The sequence below is a fragment of the Opisthorchis viverrini genome (assembly GCF_000715545.1).
Source record: "Opisthorchis viverrini unplaced genomic scaffold opera_v5_45, whole genome shotgun sequence".
Taxonomy (NCBI): Eukaryota; Metazoa; Platyhelminthes; class Trematoda; order Opisthorchiida; family Opisthorchiidae; genus Opisthorchis; species Opisthorchis viverrini.
In genome coordinates, this window is record NW_008751701.1 from 1340908 (window position 1) to 1357525 (window position 16618).

Sequence of the window (16618 nt, forward strand, 5' to 3'; positions counted from 1 at the left end):
CCTGCATGAGAGAGAAACCACTCATGATATATTCCAGACTAAGAAGCCACTGGATAATTTTCTCACAATTTGACAGCTGTCGTTAGCGTCAATGACCTCAGGGAGTGAGCAACCAATCGAGAATTTTACCTACAACCTACCCCTGCCCCTAGGTAATATTTCGAGATGGATAAAGTTGGATGGACGTCAGCCGATCAAAAGAAAACATTGTCGACTGCCTCATATCACTCACTGGACTAGCTAAATCGCTCCCAGGTGACTCTCTTAAAACAGAAACAAAGAAAATTCTCTAGAAAGACCGTCAGTTTTTTGACTCACCGATTCTGCTCCTGTACACATAACTCATTAAAACGCAGGTCCATTATTACATGGAAAATTAGGCCGACAATGTGGGGAAAACTACTCGTCCCAGAACAGGTGGGTGGACATTTGTTTTTCGTTGTATTTGGTGTCTATTAGGTAGCCCCCAAGTCATCCATAGAGTCGGAGTGAACAGTCATCTACTCGTGGGTAGCAGTGAATATGGATCGATATGCTGGTTTGAAATAGTCAGCTGGTCACGTGAACAACTTGCTGTTCTTGCTGTTCGCCAATTGAAGCCTGGGCATCAAATATATAGAACATTTTGTGTTCGTATTTGCATAGAATGATCTCTCACATCGAGCCTTACACACTTGGCTTGGCAGTAAGCACATTTTAGCCCCAAATAAGGGCAAATCCTATGTTCATAATGCACTACTCATAAGGTTGCTGAAAATTCGTCGACACCCAACGACCGGTCTCGCCCTCTTAAGGATCATCAGGTAGGCACAATCCTCGAGTTTCCATCAACCTTATGTGCTAATTGAAACCAAATTTCACGAAATTAGCAAATATACACTCATTCGCAAACAAATTTGGTTTTGCGAGAGACTCACCTGGAACCCAACTGAATCTTTCGTTTTTGACGTTTCCAGGCAATGTTCCAGGTGAGTCTCTCGCAGAACCGAATTTTTTTGCAAATGAGATTATATTCGCTGAGTTCGTGCAATTTGGTTTCAAGTAGAACATAAGGCTGTCGGAAACTCGGGGACTACGCCTACCTGATAAGCCCGAAGTGGAAGGGCGTAACCGGTCGTGGGCTGTCGAGGAGTTTTCAGCAACCTTATGAGTAGTGCACTACAAATCGGAAGGAATTTCTGTGCAAACTAATGACAGCCCGACTGACCAGTGAATTTTTGATATGTGGTTGATGTGACCAGACCAACGTCCAGCTCAAACTGTTCATCCACCGGGTTAATCAGAGATACCGAATGACAGCCAAATTTCTGATGCATACTTTTCGCGCTGTCGACCGCGCAATTTGGAATGATGTTCAAATCTATTGTCAGTGTCATTCTGTTTTCTGCTGGATCACAGACTGTATAGGCCTCTACGGGAATACTGGTGGATCAACGTTCTGACCGGCCCGTAGGTGAATAACTCGTGGAGACCACGTTACGGTGAGTGTTCGTCTAATGAGAAGAGTCAGAATGGTCCACCGCTCCTGGTGCAGTGGATCCAAGACATTTCACGAGGGTACTAAACATTGCTCAAAATCAATCCAGCTCCATAAGAAAACTTGGAGAAGATGACGCCATGTTTGATGTCTTTACTAAAACCCAGAATTCCATTGAGCCAGAATAAGTTTTCTGCGATCTGATTAAACCAGTGTCTTGGTACGGAATTTTGGCTTCCTTCTTCTGATATGAACGCTGAATTCATGTTTTTTGCAAAATTCCTTGCACATTCACAGGAGCACTGAGTTTGTTGCTTTGTAAATTAGCGAATGCATAGTGTTATCTATAATATTGTATAGAATATTTTGTTTCCGTAGCTTAAAAGATTTCTATTGACTCCCTTATGCAGCCAGATTAGGGATGAATCAGTGTCTATCGTCATGCATTTTGGCTTTTTCATCAATAAATAACTCTTTACCTCTGTTTAAAACTGACCAGACATACCTGGATTACAATTAAGGATGTCGTAAAAATGGAAGTCCTCAATAAACGTAATACACTACTCATAGGGTTGCTGAGAATTCTTTGACAGCCCACGATCGTTTTGCCCTTCTTTGGCCTCATCTATCAGGCGCAGTATCCAAGCTCCCGCCAAACGTAGGTTCTACCTGAGACCAAATTGCACGAAATTAGCGAAATGCACTCATTTGCGAACAACTTTGGTTTTGGAGGAACTCACCAGGGACCAGCTGAATCTATCACCTAAAAACATCGTAAACAAGAGATTCGGTTAAGTTTCAGGTGAGTCTCTCGCAAAACCAAATTTGTTTGCAANTGAGACCAAATTGCACGAAATTAGCGAAATGCACTCATTTGCGAACTACTTTGGTTTTGGAGGGACTCACCAGGAACTAGCTGTATCTATCACCTAAAAACATCGTAAACAAGAGATTCGGTTGAGTTTCAGGTGAGTCTCTCGCAAAACCAAATTTGTTTGCAAATAAGTGTATTTCGTTGAGAATTCCTCAAGTTTTGAGGCGCACTTTCAAAGCCCTACTGAATGTCATCGAAATATAACGTAGCTACTTGCGAGATTTAAGTAGGCAAATAAATGGCGTAAAATCGATCCATCTTTGGACAGCGTGACCCACTTAGCGAGGGCGCATACATCGAAATATGCAAACGGCTAAACGCATCCTCTTTGAATGTTTGCCTCGAATGTACAGTAGTTTCAGAGGGGCTGTTTTTGACTATCACCAGTAGCCTTTCAGATCGGGACCCCGCTCCGTATTGGTTGTGGTCCACTTGCAACAACTCTCGGTACTTTGCATGAAAGAATGAGCACTCAATTTGTGGGTGGTTGCGGAATCTGTAGAATTTGCGTCCTCTGTCGTTTGGACAGTCCTCCGCCTTTCGTATTGACCCAATTATTCTGATGAGACCACACTAAAAGCTAAGAGTTGCACCGGACTCTAGTTTCGTTCCAATTAGAGCCCATCACCAGCGGACAGCAGTGGCCTCGAAGGGTCACCATGCTGACCTCCAATTATTCTGATGAGGCCACACTAAAAGCTAAGAGTTGTACCGGACTCTAGTTTCGTTCCAATTGGAGCCAATCACCAGCGGACACCAGTGGCCTCGAAGGGTCACCATGCTGACCCTATAAGCCCTGGGTCAGAAGAGCTAATGAAAGGCACAGTCGGTCGACATCGTGGCCTCTTCAACAGCAAACAACGGGTGACGGTGTAGACACTCGTATTGAATCGACGTTTTGCCAGATTAGTCGAAACCAAACTGACTGAATCCGGTCAGTTCAATACCTGTGATTTTTTTTACCTGTTCTCACTCAGACATCAGTCAAATTACTTGCGTATAGTCCAATTTATGAGTGGCCAGGTTATGCTGAAAAACACGCAAAAATATTTGCACTGCTAAATCTGCACAATTATACCAGTTCCGACTTTCTGTTGCGCAAAACTTTTACCATATTTTTTTAAATTTTCGACGCCCCATCTTTGTCTTCTAATCAAGTGGGTAGATGAGCGTGGGTTCTATTGAAACGATCTTCAAAAAATATGTGACTTGAATTTATTCGCAAAGACATAGTCTCTAACAATTTTACGGGCATTTCGAAGGCATTCCCCGCGAGCTTAACTCCGAAGTGACCAGCGGAACACTAGGGGAACGTGGATACCAGTCCGCCATCGATGGCGGTAGCCGAGTGTGCAATCTAATTGATTCAGCGCAACAAAACACCCGATCCCGATGGGCCGCTTCCTGCACTTTTTGAAGAAGGTGGTGTGTCTCTTGTGGCTATCCGGATGACTTTACTCTAACGTCTTTTCAGTGAAGAAAGAATACCGACAGAATGGAGCTCCTCGACGGTACTTCGCAACGAGATCACGTGAAAACCACCTCAGTCTAGTAATGGCAGCTTTCAAGGTGGTATCTGGTATTTTCGTACGAAGGTTGATCCAATGTTGGGCATAAATCCTATCTTCAGTTTCCAACAAGTACTCGTCATCAACATCATCACTGTCATCTGTAAGAACCGCGTACTTGTCGTACAGTGGTTGTAGCTGCCACACTTTCGTTCACCCGATAATTAGGGGAGTTGGGGTAGAGAGCTGTGCATTGTAGGCGGGAGCTGATAAATTAGTGCGTAAATACGGCACTGCTAGTGGACTTTTAAGTGGGAGGATTGTGAAGGGAGCTATGCATTGAAGTCAGTATCTTGAACGCGACTGGGCTGGAAATGCGTAGTTCCTTCTAACTGTCAAAAAAATCACCGTTCTCTATTTATAACCTGCTTTTGACTCCGCCAGTTGTCAGAAACTGTGGTGGTGTCTGACGATGACGTTAACTTCTCTCCCAAGTTATCCACATCGAGATGTCCGTTGCCACCTTTCCTCTCCCAATTCGCGATTGATATGTTGCTTGTAACTTAGTTAACTGCCTGCAACACCTCTGGAATCAAAGTATTACTGGGACGTTCTTTAGTTAGAGTCGTGTTCGCTGTGAACACAGTCAGGGGTGGTCTTGTGTAGCGCTTAACTCCTGTCATTGTCTTCTCCTCGGCGAATGAAACTGTGGCAGCCGAAACAACTTCCCTGCGATGCATGGCTTGTGAGCCGAAAAACGAAAATGAACTGAACTCAACTGAAGTGACCTGACCTGAGAGGATCTGACATGACCTAGCTTGACACGACCTGGCCTGACCTGACACAAGCCGATCTGACCGGACCCGATCTGACTTGACCTCACCTGACCTGGTTTGACCTGAACTGAACTGAACTGAACTGAACTGAAATGAACTGAACTGAACTGAACTGAACCAAAAACGTATTGGCTGACGCAGTCTACCACTTGAAAGAACTACTGGGACTGAACTAGCTTTTATAATATATTTTATAACTGAACTGAACTGAACTGAACTGAACTGAACTGAACTGAACTGAACTGAACTGAACTGAACTGAACTGAACTGAACTGAACTGAACTGAACTGAACTGAACTGAACTGAACTGAACTGAACTGAACTGAACTGAACTGAACTGAACTGAACTGAACTGAACTGAACTGAACTGAACTGAACTGAACTGAACTGAACTGAACTGAACTGAACTGAACTGAACTGAACTGAACTGAACTGAACTGAACTGAACTGAACTGAACTGAACTGAACTGAACTGAATCCAACTGAAATGAACTCGACTTAACTGAAGGTCTCTTCTCTCATAGGTCCAACTTGCAATGCAAAATTGACGAGTCTAGGACGACTAACACTCGTATTCATTCGGGTATTTGAACTTCCGAATTCAAGAAAAATAGGATTCAACATTCCAGTTTAATCCACCGAGCTGAATCTCGGATTAGGATCAGTTCAATTACCCGGTCGTCTACCGTTTTATGTTTAAGCAGGATAGGTGGCTGATAGAAACTCAGGGACTGCGCCTACACGAATAACCTTAAGAGAATAAAACATCGGTCGGTTTTCAGCAACTTTATGAGTAGTATGTTCCCGTCAAATAAATCCCAATTGGGTTCGGTCATCTCTCAACTAAATGGTGCTGACAATCTTTAGGGAAAACGCTTGTTCACCGAGGACCATTAAAACACGCCGAAATTCACAGATGGAACATATCTACAGAGAACGTATTGTATTTTAAGTCGTAATGTATACCAGTGAGACTGCAGTTCACGCACGCTTGGTTCGGTTCCGTAGAAATCGCAAGCAAACAGTCACAGTGGCAGCCCGTGGGTTATTTCCGATCTCACTTGAAAAATACAGAAAAACCTGCAAGTTCCGATCACCAGTTTTGGGAATATAACCTCCAGGTTTGTCTCCGACGTAAATTGTTCCTCAAAGATGCGGAAGTAAGCGACTTCAAACGTTGGCGGACAGAAGTGTTGAGAAGAAACTCAGAGGTTTTACAGAGATTTCTCTTCAGCTGTCTCAGCCTTGTAACACAGGTATTCAGCGGAGTCACCAGGTGTTACCAATTTTTACCCTTTGAGAAGAATGTTTTAAAAACAGCAAAACAAGATGGCGTCATCGATACTCCCCTCCGAATACTTTCAAGATTTCTTATCGCTACATCTTACTTCCAGTTGATTTATAAGCTGCGTTCTAGCAGCTTTTAGAGTCCAGCGCAAAACAAGTGAAATTGAGGAGTTTGACTTTGTTTTTGAGACAAGCTTTCCAAGTTTAAATCGTTCACAAAAAAACACCTTTGGCATTCAAAATTCATTGTGGATCGCCGAAAACTGCCCGCAGGCCATTCACCGTTGGTGGCTATGAACAGTCAGGCGAGAATTTACCTCACCTCGCAAGTTCATCGGGTCTTCTTTAACCCATTGAAGGGACACTTCAACCTACCAGGATATACTTTGTTCGAGGTCTTCAACTCAGTTTACCGTGCGACGACTGCAGATCATAATGCATCCAGATGCCAACCGATTGCAGTCTAATGCGAACTCAACCACCGCGTGACAGCAATATATAACTTTGCAACTGCATTGGTACAAGGCTACGGGTATATTGATTGCAGAACTAATCGATAACTGCGTATGTAGGACCTGGTAACGGCCATATTCAAAAGTGCACAAAATTGATTTAATCTACCAATCCCCATCGAATGTGGTTAGCTCATACCAATGCTGTTTGGATCAATAAATTTATTCCTGCCGCTCGATAAAGCAGGTGGACAAAGTGGATTCCGCGTGGTATTTATCAGGTGTCTAGCAGGGCTATGACCTTGAGTGACACAGCAGAGTCTGGATGAATAAAATAAGATTCAAACAACAAAGTCAGATTGAACGATCGATTGAAACCTATAAAGGACGTACTTTTCTATGAAATCACCTATCCTGACGGGATCACAGCAGGCTACTCAAATAATGTGAGCGACCAACTATGTTATCGAGCAAGTGTATATTCTACCAGTGAACAGACTGAGCTTAAAATGGAGTTCAGACCACATCTGGGAGACTCCCTCAAACACAAGGACAAAAAATCCCTTATTCTGATTGGTGTTTCTCTCGAAAAAGGGCTATTTCCCCTAGCCAAAGGAATGTGAACCACCAAGGAATGATTTTCCACTTCATCGATGCAAAATTCAGTGTTTCTCTCCTATCGCTTCCCACCTAAACAGGATGAGATGAACACTTAAAAATTATCAAATCTCATGCTACTGACGAGCCATAAGTAGTTCAGAGGGAGAATAATTTCAAAAAATGAGTAAGACCATTTGAGTGGTCGCCGCTCGAGGATTCAGTCACTGCGTGATCACGTGATGTTGTGTCTGTGACTGCAGGACGCGGGCACTACGTCGTGTGGGAGAGAATCGCACCGCTGATCAGCGCTCGTGGCTAAGCGGTTGCAAGTTCAATCAATGTGGTCGTGGGTTCGAAACTTCCCACTAGATATTCGTGAGATTCACACCGTTGATGATTCTTCAGAAAGGAGAAACAGTCGTACAGTGCTTCTCGATTTTCTAGAATAGACCAGCATGTGGAAATTTTAAGTGACACGATTTCGACAATTTCAAATAACTTCCCGAGGATAACCTTCAAGGATAACCTTCAAGGATAACCTTTCAAGGATAACCTTCATGCTTTAGGTAATTAGAAACTCAAAAATGTAACCACGGCTGAAACCAAGTTGGTCTGAACTACAATTGCAACCATCGAACAAGCGTTTTTCTGACCACAGGAATGTCACACACGTTCCCAAGCAAATCAAACATCGTAAGTTCTATCGTCCTTGGCGTTTTACGTGTCGTAAGAATGAGGAAACATCATATTCCTTCCCTCCTGGTCATAAGAAGATGGTTTTTTACATCTGAAGGTATATATATAATCTGGAAATGGTGTTTCGGTCAACAGAACGGTTCATTTGCAGTGCGAGCCTAATGCTCCTTCCAGACCAGAACTTCGTACTCGTCTGCGGGTATTTCTTTCCCTTTGTAGGGGAAGTAAGCACATCCATGACTTTCGTGAACCTAAAAGGTGGATTATAATGCATTTGTTTAAGTCTGTTGAGGAAGTAAAGTGAAACCTGAAAAAAAGTGAACAGGCAAAGCGACTGTACCAAAGAGTCATCATACTTAATTGGGCACAACATTACACGTAATACCTTTTCGGCAAATGTGTGCCACCCCACCTGGCACAAGGTTTGAGGTACTGCCTGGCAGACAGAGCCTGTACAGGAGCGGTCGAGATGCCGGAGTTGAGTTCGAAACTTGCGCTTGGTATGTTTGCGCCTTAACCAGTGAACTTTCTGGAACTCATTATTTCTAGGAGAAAAACCCGCAACATTTACGAGGCAGAAAACAAAGCGCGACTCTTTTTTTCAATCCATGCTTTCTTTCAAGACACGCTGAGTTTGATGAGAGGTGCTCAGCCTGTTGAGCGGTCGTACGGTTTGCGGAATGTGGATAGCAGATTGAGGGGGGGTGCAGCAGTGTTGAAACGAAAAACTTTCAATTCGCCCGCTCAGTACGGCACTTCAGTGTGAACCATGAAGATTCTTGCATTAAGCACTACGCCGATTTTAATTTAGCTAGGGCTGAAAACAGATGATTTTGGGCGGGTGAATTTCACAAAGTTTGTCGCAAAAGCTGACATGAATCCGCAAAATGTTTACCACAGCCTTCTGAAAATATGAAAATGGACAAAAGAAACCTTGTTGCAACTTTGTTTTTGGTTCAAACAGTCAGTTTTTCACACTGGTAAAGGGGAAGGTGGGCGACTTTTAAACAGGTTTACTTAGCTCCTTCGGTAGCTGTGCCAGGACAAAGGTTACTCCTTTTTTTCGAATATCTCAGCAATGTTTCAAATGGGCATCATTGTAGTTGCAAGATAGAGGAATGAAATTATGAGAAATTACCAGAAGTGATAAGTGGCGTGCTCATATCGTCATGACGGTAAAAAACGGCAACAGTTTTTACTACTAAAGGTCTCAATAGCACGATCTGCAAATTCCTTCCGTCAACACAACAGAGCTGGAATCGGCTGATCAGCACGGGAGAATGCGCGATTTCCTCAAAATGAATCTCGAGACGTTTTCACTTGAGCTGGGATAAAACCAGTGGATTGGATGACTGAAGTCTGAAAGACAATCATGGCTTCTTCCTCTAAGCGAGATCTATCAAGACGTCATGAAAGACTTTCGCAGTAATCGAGATAGCGGACTTTGGTCAGCATCTCAGCCCACACCATTGCCGTTTGTTTTGTCTTCAGTACTGTCACATGTTGTATCACGTGAGTCACGGTTTTCGCTCTTCAGGTCAGGAGCGCACAGTCCACCCGGTCATATCAGCCTTTCTCGTTTCTTTACGGATGTACCTTGACGCGCTCCGGATAACTTTGTTTGTCTTCCTGAATCTCTTTTGAAAAGACGGGTGCCGAAATCGATGAGTTTCAATCAAAAACAATTTTGGCTTGCTATTCCCAAATAAGATGACTCTCTTTATATCGCATACTGTCTGAAGTCACGAACTGTGGCGGATTGGTGCGCTGTTTAGAGACAACCAAAGTTAAGCTCCGAAATCCCGTCTTCATTCGAAACCTGATGTAACGCACTACTCACAAGGTTGCTGAAAACTCCGCTATTACCGGATGGGCTCAGCCGAAGAGTTTCCAATCAACCTTGGCGAATTGCATTCGTTTCAAGACGCCTTAAATTTTACTAGAACACTCGACTGAATCCGAGGTGAGCCTCTCGTTTGTTTTGTTTAGTCAATCGTACTGGTAAGAAGTGAGCGTGATATTCCAGAGGTCCAGATTGTTCGAAAAATCACCCGAAAACGGGTGATTTTAGAGCTGGGATCAAATCTCATGTCAACACTAACTAGATTTAGGTTTACTTCGATATTTGTTTTGTTTTGCCTTGGATAACTCCATCGAATAGTGTCTCCATTGGAATATCGTGGCACAAATTCACCTGGTAGAAGTCATTCCCGTGTCATGCTCCAACTTTAACTCCTTTGTTTCTGGCTAAATAGATATCACTCGTTGCTACATTTTTAAGACTGCTGCATCTCATGTTTAGGCAACCGGACTCTGGAAACAAAATTTCTTCTACTGTCGAACAGGGTCAATTCAGTTGAGTCCCTCGTGACAACCAAATTGATTTGCAAATGAGTGTATTTCTCGAAAACAGTCCAATTTGGGTTCAAGTAGAACATGAGGTTGATAGGAACTCAGGGACTGCGCCTACCTGATGAGCCCGAAATGGAAGGGCGAAACCGGTCGTGGGCTGTTGAAGAGTTTTCAGCAACCTTATGAGTAGTTTGCTTTATGAAAAGTAAATCTTAACTTCTATTCAGACTAACCGTCTGCTTACATCATTATTTTGGCATTCATTTTCACATCACTCTTGTCTGAACAGTCCTCCTTGTGTCCCGGAGCAATTGTCCCGGTGAGTACACCCCAGAGAGGGGTGAGGGAAAAACTGGACACAAGTTTCTCTTCCATTAGCGTTTATCGGCAATGCATCTCACTGTCGAGGTCTGGCATGCGAGGGGAGCATGTTACCACGCTGGACGCGTCTGAACCTGAAAGTGCACACACTTGAGCACGACTGCACAAGAGTGATACGAAAGTGGAATGTACAAACTGCGCGATCGTTTATAATTCCACAGGAATACGTCTACAACAGTTGAGCCATCAGCCCTGGATTCACAGGATACTTATCGGAACTTGTGTTCTACACTATATCTAATTCACCTTCCCTAATGTGGCCTCTGCTAGCGACAGAGTCTGTCCGAGGGAATTACGACAGACTGTGCTCAGCGGGTATGTGAGGAACAGGGCGTTCAATTCCGAAATAATGCCAAAATTCTCAAAACAAAGATTCACCAACTGCAACAAAATTGTGATGAACATGACTGATACTCTGTTCATTGCTCTATTCATTATTCTCTTGTTTTAATATTACATATACTGTACTTAGATGCCAGTTCGAATACATACGTGCTACTCGTTACGCTGATCTGAATTCTGGATTCCTAGTTTGATATACTTACGGAAATTAATTCTCACAAAAATGTCACTGAGGTAGAACATAGATCATTAGGAAGTACTGTTAAATTTCAAGCGAAATTGCTAAATATCGAAGTTGTTCGATTTCAAATGGAGATGCGGACTGGGAGAACCAGCTCCGAACATAACTGGAATATATAACTGCCAATGGAATAACCGTTTTCGCTGGTACAGATTTAATTGACTGTTCTTCACTTGCCCTTGATAGATGAGTTATATTTTTAGCATCACATTTTTGCCCGCCTAGAACTTGTCACGTGAGCTCTTTCGGCTGCACGCGACACTCCTGTAGGCGTCAGTGATCAATAGATCAGCTGATTTGCACGTTCATTGGCTTTCTGGTTTAGCTAAGCGCATCAGGTCATCAAGCAGTTATCTGGACTCGGTTTCACGGTATTGAGAAGGCACTGGGAAAACTGTGGTCCACAAAAGTGTGGATTACACAAGACAGTTTGGCTAACCTAGTGTTGAGAAATCTTGGAAAAGCTGCACCACGGTTTTAAGATCCGAAAATTGTGTCTACAACTCATTTTAAGTACGAAGCCAGCAAAGAGGAGTAGGTTCAATCTCAAAGACAGGCACCCTCAGAAGGAAACTACCCCGTCTTGACAGACCTAGATGGCATTACCCATCAGCTAGAACCAGTACTTCGAGGCTAGTCTCCCTTTTCTGATAAGATTGGAAGAGCTGGTGAGTTAGAGAAAACCTCATACTGGTCAACTCACTTTTCCAACAATATATTCACCATCAAAATAAATCCGCGCGACGTACAGGGGTTCCTTGTTCACTGTGATGCCTGCCACCAGAGAGTTTTCCGGTATTTTTCCATCACCGTCCTTCTTCCATTCAAATCTATGGTCGTCCGTTTGAAAATTTGGAAAAGAAACGTTTCAGTATGTGTCGACCTTACCTTTACTCTTCAGATCAGATTAACAAGTCAACAATAACGTGTGAGACCCCAGTCAATGCCCAGACCGCGTGCCGCCCAAAGAGCTGAGACAGTGCCAGTTTTCCCAAGCCTAGACAGGAGCAGTCGAGATGCAGTGGTTGGGTTCGAACCACTAACTTTGCGGTCGGTTCGCTCGCAAGTTCATTATCACAAGTCCCGCTCCATTCTTGTGTGAAAAAAGCAACTGACGGGAAATGTCAGCTCATATACTTTACTTTTTGTAAACTCTTTTTTTTCAATTTGACAGACAGGCATTCATATCGAGTGGGGAAATATCGAGTGGGAAATGCTCCCTCAGGTTGCAGTAGCAAGTTTATCCCATTACAGACAGTCAGGCGGAATCCGCGACCAAAACTGCTTTACTGTCCCGCAGTTAGGCACACGACTGGCCACACAAGCCAGGGCTGCTTGCCGGTCCAGCATCCAGATGAGCTGTGATTGGCCGAAATTATGGATCGAACAATCGAACACGGTTCACTCTCCGCCAAAGGCCGGTTACGAATGCTGCGTCCAGAAGACGTTGGAAATTCCAGAAGTCTGTGACCTCATCTCCTTCATATAAGGTGCACTGTGGTGTTTTTTTTACCCGGTTTTGGACGTACAATACACGTTGTGCACCTATGGTGGCTCTTCTGCTGAAACACTAGCTTGGGAAGTTCAGACAGCGAACTGAGCTGAGGGACTTAAGCCCATGTACCAACGAGTAAGACTTCTTAGGGGTTTGGAGTGAGGCTTGTGGAAAATAATATGCATTGTGATCAAAATGTGCCAGCTCATTCTTCTCCAGAGGAAAGTCCCCCCGAGAATGTGACCACTGATGCCTCGGAACTACACATCAAATCGGCTGGAATCAACGAATCTGGGATCTGGTGATCAGGATGCGGGATTTTGGTAGAGCAGACGGCAGTTCACTCCAACACTGCAAGCTAAATTGGCTAAGCCAATGCCTGGATGATCGGTGTTTTTCAGTGCCTAATTCCGAGTACCGGGTAGACAAAATATGACGGGACCAAAGGGAGTGAAGGACGTCAAGGGACGTTGCTGGGTGGACAAAATCTGACAGGATCAAAGGGAGTGAAGGACGTCAAGGGACGTCGGGGTGAGGTTCGCCTTTCAGACTGTGGTTCGGTTGGCCTGCTCTGTACTGTACTAAATGATATGGCATCTATCCGATGTAAGTGCTTCCATGCTGTCAGATTCTATCCCGATTACCTGGCTGAATGTTAGAGTGTGCATGTAGGATGTTAGCGGTATCCCTCCCTTCTGTATTCACGCACAAGGACACGGTTGTAGGGCAGTGAAACACCTCTCATCTCTCATCTCATGCTGCTGTTAGTAGTGATGATGCTAATGTAATTGCAGGAAGAATGAGCCCCATCATATATTTCCGGACTCAGATTCGTAAATATTCGCATAAGTATCTTTGCGTATGAAATAAACAATTTCGCTCTGATAACTCGTCATCTCTTTTGGTTGTCGTTCCATGCTCCAGGTTCTGTTTATCTTGGTGATAAATTCATAATCCGCTGAGTTCTGAACCCCATCAATATTATGTTATTGCAAATTATACGGCTATATTTGTCACCTAGATTGTTCAAGGTCACATTCAGGCATTCCAGCTTGGAGTTGACCATCGGCAGAAACACATGCACGATTTTGTTCAAACAGCCCCGAGCACTTGGATGATGAAACTATCAAGAAGGTCAGATTCCTGAAAGCAACCTCAGAACGCCCGGAACCTACTGTTCCACCAAAAACTCAACAGGAAAGCCGGCAAGCATCCAGGCCAGTCAATCATTCAGTCAATTCAGCGAAAGCTGATGAGCGTACTTGCACGCCACAGAAGCACGACCGAATGTGATCAGCGTTCAGGAATTTCATTGAGGCATGATCGATGTTGATGGGTGTTCATTAACGCCTATCAAACAGCTTGGATCAATGTCAGAAAGTCACCTGTAAATAGCGTGGGGCCGTTGTAACTTCTGCTCTTGCACTCGCACGCACTCACGCTCTCATACTGGTTTGTTCGGAATATGGCGGTTGTGTTTCCTTCTGTGAGTCTTTTTGCTCCGGCATTAGGCACTGAAGGGGGTCAGCAGCAGACACCACTGATTGACAAATCAGCAGATATAACAGAGACACTTATTCTTGTAAGAGAACCGAATAGCAAAGCAACTAGTGAACTGCTTCGTCCTCGAGTTCCGTGGAATTCCACTGACAAAAGGCAACACACCTCGAAATGAATGACTTGAGCAAGTAGGCTGCGGGTTTGCAAAATAGAGTAGCAAATTTCGGCAAGTAAACTCATTGGAATCCGTCACATGCTGAACAGTTCCATGAATTAAAAAATTGAGCAAAGTTTCCTTAACACTGAACACAGTTCATTGCTCCTAACGGAAAATCAGCTTCGACCTTTCGAGTGGCCTTCAGTCACGAAAACTACATCACGTGGTCACGTATTGTCCGAATACTCGAACCCGAGTGACGACTTCTCACACGGATACTGCGCACATTGGGTGAATTTATTGATTCTTGCAATCGTGAGAAGATTTTGAAATTTTGGTGGATATTTCGTCCTGTGAGTGAAGCCAATCTATGCTGAAATCCCGAGAAACTCTTCTCAGCTTAATTGGAGAGGTCGTTACTCGAAGAGTCGGTCGAGACTTGTGATCACATGATTGGGATCCCGTGACTGAAGGATGAGCAACACTGCATCCTGTCTAGGTACCAGTTAATCACACTACTGATCAGCCGCGTGCTCGTAGCTGAACCGATAATCGTTCAAACTACTATGCGGGAGGTCACCCACGGGGGCTTGGTGAAGTTCCCGCTTATGGTGATTTCCAGGTACACAGTGCTTCTGGATTGGTTGAAATATTGGGCGAAACGTGCATCAAAATCTCGGCGAATCCTCACAATCTACGAAGCACCGCAACCTTTAGAACGGCAAATTCAAATGAATCATTTTTTAGCGTCAAATACAAAGTGGGCAACAACCTGATTTCAGTGCTTCAACTCACGTATGATTACAGCTCACTCCGGTTTGACACAGCGCGTCGTATACAAGTTTTTCGTACTCCTTCCCATTGGCACTGACGTACGCCGAATGCGTTGACTCCATCAACTTTCCGGGTAGAATTTCTCCGTCGTGTTCTGCCCGACACACGTAGACCTTACCCCCTGCATCCAGAGCGTTGGGTGGTACTGTGCCACACTCGGCAGGTATCCACGATAATGTCATCTGATAGCCGCTCCCGCACTTGGCCATCTGAAGTAAAAACGATAAAAAACGGTGTTGAGGGAGAAGATATTGGTTTTGATTAAAGCATCATTTCACTAGTGCTTAGAATTCAAGCTTTTGATCTTACGAAATTGAAGGTCAAAGCCTATCCTATTCGGGCAGGACAAGTTGTCAAACACCGATATCACCTGAATACAACTCAGTAGAGCGAATATTTGGAAATGACCAAGTGACTGCGTGAGGCAGTCCACTTTTACAAAGCACACTCGACGCCTTCGTATCACCCTCTAGGGTTCTATTTACTCTCAGTTCCGGCAGGATTGGTGGATACGTATTTACCCGTTTTGGTAGGCTCCCTACCAAGTTTCATCCAACCCTCAACTCATAATTCACCGGCCCATTGTGCTAAAATTCGGCTGTATACGGCAGATATTGAACGGTCTCGAAGAATAAAGAGGGTTGGGGTGATCTGGGACAAATGTCACCGCACTATAGTCCATAAACCACAATTAACGCCCTCAGTCATCTGTGAGGAAGAACTGGACTCAAATTTAAAAGGTTAAGTTAAAAAACAAACAAACCAGGGTGTAAAGTATATTATTCAAGGATATTCCAATAGCAGCCATCTTGAGTACAGAGCAGTTTTGAACTTGCCATTAGGACCCCAAGTACAGGCATTGACATGATAAATATTCAAGCAGCCAGGAAAAACCAACTTAGAGATTAAAAATGGCATCTTGACAAGTATGAATGCTCCAAACCACTTAGGTTTGTTGCTTTTTGGGTTCATTGCATAAGCGGTTGTAGATTGATCACTATTCACAACAAAAAAGATGGAATTAGGGGAGCAGAAGATGCAGCCGGACTTAACTGGCCACGACGGATTGTTGCTTCAGTCACTATTCAATAAAAGTCATCAGGATGCAGTGTCGAACTGAACATAAAGTACATCCGAGACTCATTGATGAAATCCCATCTTGATGGTTCAGATAGATTAACGTGCTGTCGACCTAAAGTCTAGTAGTCACAAAAGACACTAAGTTAACCGAAACACGTTGGAGATCATTCCAGAGCATTCCAGAAAAAAGAATTATCAAATGCAGGTGGACGTAATTTCTAGAATTCACGTTCGTATGACTCTTGTTCGAAATATCGTCCTCTTGTCCTGGAGCGGTTGTTCTGTTGATTCCAGGTGGAGCAGTCTTTTGGTAGAGCCCATCATTGGTGTACATTCATACCCATACTGGTTGAACTTCGAACAGGCGAGGCTAGCATGTTACCTGAATGTGTCATTTGGCAGACGCGCTGTCTTAACTTTCCTGACAGGTAGCGTAAAAGTCGCCGGATGAAGATGAAGGCCCCGATGAAGTGCACACACCTACAAAGTGTAAGGTCATGCTCGTG

The 16618-nt window shown here is 44.0% G+C and overlaps 2 protein-coding genes across 2 annotated transcripts in view; one reads left to right on the forward strand and one right to left on the reverse strand.

Moving 5' to 3' along the window:
- Positions 1-15241, reverse strand: part of T265_03257 (hypothetical protein) — a gene marked incomplete at both ends in the record, with an annotated part of 28270 nt that extends 13029 nt beyond the window's left edge. The window contains 3 exons of the mRNA XM_009167690.1: positions 2384-2406; positions 11750-11876; positions 14994-15241. Of these exons, the coding sequence (XP_009165954.1) occupies positions 2384-2406; positions 11750-11876; positions 14994-15241 (398 nt within the window). The remainder of the gene's footprint in view (positions 1-2383; positions 2407-11749; positions 11877-14993) is intronic.
- T265_03258 (hypothetical protein) lies at positions 388-12535 on the forward strand (the record flags this gene model as incomplete). The annotated part of the gene is made up of 4 exons (XM_009167691.1): positions 388-417; positions 957-968; positions 10372-10401; positions 12221-12535. 4 exons carry the CDS (start codon positions 388-390, stop codon positions 12533-12535), a joined length of 387 nt encoding a protein of 128 aa, XP_009165955.1.
- Positions 15242-16618: the final 1377 nt, after the last annotated feature.